Here is a 7,445-nt window from a genome sequence, read left to right as displayed (position 1 = left end):
TAACAACAGCCCTTAGCCGTGGTATATTGGCCATATACCACACCCCCGTCGAACCTTATTGGTTAATTATAACACAATTAACATCAGGCGCCAGTTCAGATCCATATCAATCACAAACACCTGTGATGATGTAGTAGGGCCTACCTGTATAGTAACACAACACACAGGGACATTCACACAGGGACATTCACACAGGGACATTCACACAGGGACATTCACACAGGGACATTCACACAGGGACATTCACACAGGGACATTCACACAGGGACATTCACACAGGGACATTCACACAGGGACATTCACACAGGGACATTCACACAGGGACATTCACACAGGGACAAATGTAAGTTGAACTTACAAAATGGAACAGGGCTCTTTAATGGGTTTCAGGAATCTTGCTGATACAATGATTCGACTCTGGGGCACCGGTTTAGCCTGTGGATAAGGCTAAAAGTAGAGGAGAGATTTATTTCACTTGGCAAGTCAGTTAAGGACAAATTCTTATTCACAATGACGGCCTACCGGGGAACAGTGGGTTTAACTGCCTGTTTGGGAAGAGTCCTAAACCCAGTTAACAGTCCTTCCTAGCCCTACTTCTTCTTCAGTGTGGCAGACAGACCCACAGCAGACTGTTTGGGAAGAGTCCTAAACCCAGTTAACAGTCCATCCTAGCCCTACTTCTTCTTCAGTGTGGCAGACAGACCCACAGCAGGCTGTTTGGGAAGAGTCCTAAACCCAGTTAACAGTCCATCCTAGCCCTACTTCCTCTTAAGTGTGGCAGACAGACCCACAGCAGGCCGTTTGGGAAGAGTCCTAAACCCAGTTAACAGTCCATCCTAGCCCTACTTCCTCTTAAGTGTGGCAGACAGACCCACAGCAGACTGTTTGGGAAGAGTCCTACACCCAGTTAACAGTCCATCCTAGCCCTACTTCCTCTTAAGTGTGGCAGACAGACCCACAGCAGACTGTTTGGGAAGAGTCCTAAACCCAGTTAACAGTCCATCCTAGCCCTACTTCCTCTTAAGTGTGGCAGGCTGTTTGGTCACCGCCAGGGTTCTGAGTGTTGTTTGAGAGCCTCTTTAATTGAACCAATCAGAGGAACATGACAGTGGTGAGTGTGGCTCTCATAAATAGACTGGCCTATTAAACCTCCACTAGTCATGATTAGAACAGAAATCATGCAGTGGTTGTGTCCCAAATGACACCCTATTCCCTATTATAGTGCCCTACCTTTTGGCCGGAGCACTATGGTCCCGGGTCAAAAGTGGTGCACTTCCATAGGATTGCAAGTGCCATTTTTGGAACACAGCCTGTGTGCTTGTGGCTGCTCCTCTGCAAATAAACTGATTGTAAATAAAACCCTTAGCGCTGGACAAGGAGGTTACGGGGGGGTGTGACGTCTGTGTTTCCACCGCTCGGTGTGTGGTGAGAGAGAGATCTGACCACGAGGCGCTCTGCGGCGGACACCAATGGTTGATTAAAGATGCTATTCCGGATTAAATATGTATTGAAGGAGGTTGATTATCATCACTACATTAGTCATTCATATAGTCACCGATCTGCCAACAAAGTGATTCTTCACAAACCACAAAAAAGGAGGTGACTAAACCCTGGTGTATTCGCCTCTCACTTAGCTGATCTTTCTCAAACAGCACTGAACACGTTGACATGCACGCCAATATCCTGTTATTATTCAGGTTACCGCGTTTACATGCACGCCAATATCCTGTTATTATTCAGGTTACCGCGGTTACATGCACGCCAATATCCTGTTATTATTCAGGTTACCACGGTTACATGCACGCCAATATCCTGTTATTATTCAGGTTACCACGGTTACATGCACGCCAATATCCTGTTATTATTCAGGTTACCACGGTTACATGCACGCCAATATCCTGTTATTATTCAGGTTACCACGGTTACATGCACACCAATATCCTGTTATTATTCAGGTTACCATGTTTACATGCACACCAATATCCTGTTATTGTTCAGGTTACCACGGTTACATGCACACCAATATCCTGTTATTATTCAGGTTACCACGGTTACATGCACACCAATATCCTGTTATTATTCAGGTTATCACGGTTACATGCACACCAGCCATATTTACAGCCATATTGTAATTTCCGACATTTGGTCGGCCATATTGTAATTTCCGACATTTGGTCGGCCAATATTGTAATTTCCGACATTTGGTCGGCCATATTGTAATTTCTGACATTTGGTCGGCCATATTGTAACTTCTGACATTTGGTCGGCCATATTGTAATTTCTGACATTTGGTCGGCCATATTGTAACTTCTGACATTTGGTCGGCCATATTGTAACTTCTGACATTTGGTCGGCCATATTGTAATTTCTGACATTTGGCCGGCCATATTGTAACTTCTGACATTTGGTCTGCCATATTGTAATTTCTGACATTTGGTCGGCCATATTGTAATTTCTGACATTTGGTCGGCCATATTGTAATTTCTGACATTTGGTCGGCCATATTGTAATTTCCGACATTTGGTCGGCCATATTGTAATTTCCGACATTTGGTCGGCCATATTGTAATTTCCGACATTTGGTCGGCCATATTGTAATTTCCGACATTTGGTCGGCCATATTGTAATTTCCAACATTTGGTCGGCCATATTGTAATTTCCAACATTTGGTCGGCCATATTGTAATTTCTGACATTTGGTCGGCCATATTGTAATTTCTGACATTTGGTCGGCCATATTGTAATTTCTGACATTTGGTCGGCCATATTGTAACTTCTGACATTTGGTCGGCCATATTGTAATTTCTGACATTTGGTCGGCCATATTGTAATTTCTGACATTTGGTCGGCCATATTGTAATTTCTGACATTTGGTCGGCCATATTGTAACTTCTGACATTTGGTCGGCCATATTGTAATTTCCGACATTTGGTCGGCCATATTGTAATTTCCGACATTTGGTCGGCCATATTGTAATTTCTGACATTTGGTCGGCCATATTGTAATTTCTGACATTTGGTCGGCCATATTGTAATTTCTGACATTTGGTCGGCCATATTGTAACTTCTGACATTTGGTCGGCCATATTGTAATTTCTGACATTTGGTCGGCCATATTGTAATTTCTGACATTTGGTCGGCCATATTGTAATTTCTGACATTTGGTCGGCCATATTGTAATTTCTGACAATTTGTTTGTCAACTATAGTTAAGGTACATGCAGCTTCTGTTCTGTTAGAAAACTCAATAAAGTAGTGCTGACCAGAATAATGTCTTAGAACCAATGCATTAGTAATCTAGTTAACACCGGTAGAGTTGTCTGTTTTGTTTTAGGGACCGGGGAGAAAACTCAATAACTCCCAGAACAGTGGAAAGACCAGTCCCATGCAACATGTCCAACTGTCATCAGTTTGAGCGGTTTTAAGGAAATTTTAAAAAATGTCAAAATGATAAAACACGTTTCTGATAAGACTTCAGTTCGTCTTGGATGCATATTTTATGAGGTTGAAATAGTGTCTGCTTGCTTAACAGAGTCAAAGACAACACATTACACGCGCATTCGCATTTTCTCAAGAGATGCTGAAAGAAATCATATTTCTCCACTCCTGTTCCCAAGAATAAATTAACATTTGTTGTATAATTTCACTGCAAGAAATAATAATTCTGCAGGAGTTACTACTATATTACTCTACATGTGAGAGGTTATAGACCTACAGCCAGTGTCCATTTAACCCAGATGAACTTAAATGAGGAACATTATGATAATTCATGGGTACAGTGATACTCATGAGCAGGATATCAAAAGGTGCATGTAAACATCTTATCCCAAATAAGACCTTAAGCGGATATGAGCTACTACCCAGAATACTGTGCGCATGTAAACATGGTGACTGACATTACACCTTTCATAGCTGATTCTTCGCAAACAAGCACCCAGAGACCAGGGCTTCACAAACAGGCACCCAGAGACCAGGGCTTCTCAAATTGGTACCCAGAGGCCAGGGCTTTTCAAACAGGCACCCAGAGGCCAGGGCTTCTCAAACAGGCACCCAGAGACCAGGGCTTCTCAAACAGGCACCCAGAGACCAGGGCTTCACAAACAGGCACTCAGAGAACAGGGCTTCTCAAACAGGCACCCAGAGACCAGGGCTTCTCAAACAGGCACCCAGAGACCAGGGCTTCTCAAACAGGCACCCAGAGACCAGGGCTTCTCAAACAGGCACCCAGAGACCAGGACATCTTGTGAGTGAATAATGAACAATTAAAAACACGTTTCCCCTTTGAAGGCCAAATGTCATCAATCATTCAAAACAGTTGCAGTCTAATTGACAGCACAGCATGGCCAGCAAGCCAGGACCAGTAGAAGACAAGGTCTACTGAGTTTCTCTTGGTAAAGTGGTGTGAATGGTGGATAGTGCAACAAGTCATCTCACCTGCCCTGAAGAAGTAAGGAGCATCCTCTTCTTTCTGGATCCTATCTGTGAATAACTGCAATTACAATGGAGGGACAAAGTTATACACACAACTGCAATTACAATGGAGGGACAAAGGTTTTCACTATTTTATAGTTATTGGAACATCAGTAGGGTGAGGTCAACTCGACCTTGAAATGTGAACATCACAGACAGTGAGTCTGTCATTCAGTATACAATGAACATCACAGACAGCGAGTCTGTCATTCAGTATACAATGAACATCACAGACAGTGAGCCTGTCATTCAGTAAACAATGAACATCACAGACAGTGAGTCTGTCATTCAGTAAACAATGAACATCACAGACAGCGAGTCTGTCATTCAGTATACAATGAACATCACAGACAGCGAGTCTGTCATTCAGTATACAATGAACATCACAGACAGTGAGTCTGTCATTCAGTATACAATGAACATCACAGACAGTGAGTCTGTCATTCAGTATACAATGAACATCACAGACAGTGAGTCTGTCATTCAGTATACAATGAACATCACAGACAGTGAGTCTGTCATTCAGTATACAATGAACATCACAGACACTGAATGACAGACTCACTGTCTGTGATGTTCATTGTATACTGAATGACAGACTGACTATACAATGAACATCACAGACAGCGAGTCTGTCATTCAGTATACAATGAACATCACAGACAGCGAGTCTGTCATTCAGTATACAATGAACATCACAGACAGTGAGTCTGTCATTCAGTAAACAATGAACATCACAGACAGCGAGTCTGTCATTCAGTATACAATGAACATCACAGACAGTGAGTCTGTCATTCAGTATACAATGAACATCACAGACAGTGAGTCTGTCATTCAGTATACAATGAACATCAATGAATTCTTCAATAATGTACATTAACTAATACAACAGACAAGTATTACACACACACAATTATCTTACTCCAATTTCTTGAATTTCTCTCTCCCGGCTGCGACATATTGTTCTCCGCTCTGTAGATGGTCCAGGCAGGCCACCCGATGGCCCATTCGAGGGGTGTAGATGTTCCGAACCGCTCCAAACGGAGCCTGCACACCCCCCGTCACATCTCGAAGAAAAGTATCAAAATTGGACACTCTCTTTTGGTTTACCACTAACCGGCGAGCCTCGTAAAACGGATCTCCATTTCGATACACGAATATGTTCTTCACGACAGGTTGCGATAGAAAACGGGGCTTTTCAGAGTTCATGACGATCGGGGTGAAAGTACTGTGAAGGCTGTGCTAGATCATTTCCCCCACACAAATAAAAATGCATCGAATTTCAACGTAGTTGACCACTTCTGTTACAGGATAGGACGGGTCGTCATTATCGATACGCCATTACCGGATATTTTAGGTCCATTCAGTCCACGTTTTCAAATGAGCATCTTGAACTTCGCATAAAATAGTCCAACCTGAACGAAAGTGATGCTACTTTGAAGTTAGCTTAGTTCTTCCAGCGTCCATGTTATCCAGGTAAATACTTCCTGGTAAAAAAATGTTTCTGAATGTAACGGGAACAACTTCATAAAAAGGCACACGCAGAGAGTCAGGTGGCGTGCCCCGTTATGCCCAGGTGACGGTAGAAGTCTCGTGTGTATATCATACCGTTTTCCTACGGTTCAACGCCGAGGTGTCACGGGAGGGCAGGTGTTGGAGCCGTTTCTATAGAAACACACACAGTCACACCGCTTGTCACAAGCAACAGGTGGGTTAATAGCTCAACTAAAAATAAGTGAATGGAATATAAACGTTGTGAATGGGGAACAAGCCGTAAGCACACGTATAACTCTGTACAAAAAAAAAGTGAAGAGAATCAATTTACAAAATAAAAATCTATAGAACCTTTAAAGGCCCAATGCAGACGTTTTTATCTCAATATCAAATCATGTGTTTTAAATTAAAATTTTAAATTAAAATTGTAAAAAAAATTAAGAAACGTATTATTCGCAAATATCATTTTCTCAAGCAAGAATGTTGCTAGGACTGTCTGGGAGTGGTCTGAATGGGGAGGGGAAAACTGAAAACGAGCTGTTATTGGCAGAGAGGTTTGGAACTCTCTTTCTTATTGGTCTATTAACTAATTAACCACATGGGGATGGTCACCAGGAGATGTCTTTCCGAACAGCTCTCACAATTAAAGATGCATTTGCATAATTTTCACTATTTCACAGTATTATTCCAACCACCTAGAGTGGAAATATATCTAACACACAGCACTGGGCCTTTAAAGTTTGAAAAGTAATTTAGTTTTAATTAGATATCAAGGGACCAATTGGAGGTCCTGTGTTGAATCTTGAACATCGAAGAAAAACATGTTTGTTTTTGTGGACTATATATTGTGTTGCATGACAACAGAGATGCAGAACATTTCACAGTGTGTATGGCTCTCAAAGGTGCAATATGCAGAAATAGCTCCGACCATTTCCTGATTGTTAAAATTCAAACAGTTTGACCAAATTTCAGTTTATGTGACAAAACAAGCAGCCATTGCGCAGAGAATCATTGTACCATCTAAACCGCTGTGAAATATATTTTACATAAACCCGAAAAAAATTGAATGTTCAGCTGTTTGAATCTGGTGTACAAAACCGAAAGTAAATGACACAAAAAACGGGATATTTAAGAATGGGGAAGCATAGAAATAGCACACATAGAAGAGATCTACTCCTTCTTAGATTTGGTTTCAATGATAATCACAGATCTATAACTGACATTTCTACGTGAATTTTCATTGTGTCGGCCAAAATGGGACACATTGCAGCCAGAAACAACAGAGGTTAGATCACACCAAGACAACAGAGGTTAGATCACACCAAGACAACAGAGGTTAGATCACACCAAGACAACAGAGGTTAGATCACACCAAGACAACAGAGGTGATGAATGTAATTTTGTTATTTCTAAACTAATGCCTAATTTCCATGGTAAATTTACAATGACACGATTTTACAATATTGTAGATATTCTGCTAAATTC

General features: G+C 41.7%; 1 protein-coding gene across 1 annotated transcript in view; it reads right to left on the bottom strand.

The window, feature by feature from the left end:
- LOC149984291 (uncharacterized) overlaps nucleotides 1-6,473 on the bottom strand; it is a 27,223-nt gene extending 20,750 nt beyond the window's left edge. Inside the window, exons 1-3 of the mRNA XM_090230621.1 lie at nucleotides 5,389-6,473; nucleotides 4,431-4,485; nucleotides 359-447 (exon numbers count right to left, since the gene is read on the bottom strand). Coding sequence (XP_090086747.1) covers nucleotides 359-447; nucleotides 4,431-4,485; nucleotides 5,389-5,675 — 431 coding nt within the window. The 5' untranslated portion in view covers nucleotides 5,676-6,473. The remainder of the gene's footprint in view (nucleotides 1-358; nucleotides 448-4,430; nucleotides 4,486-5,388) is intronic.
- Nucleotides 6,474-7,445: the final 972 nt, after the last annotated feature.

This window comes from Oncorhynchus mykiss, chromosome 3, assembly GCF_057628025.1.
Source record: "Oncorhynchus mykiss isolate SJ-2025 chromosome 3, ASM5762802v1, whole genome shotgun sequence".
NCBI lineage: Eukaryota > Metazoa > Chordata > Actinopteri > Salmoniformes > Salmonidae > Oncorhynchus > Oncorhynchus mykiss.
The sequence above is the reverse complement of the archived record's forward strand: the minus strand, read 5'-3'. Positions and strand labels throughout refer to the sequence as shown.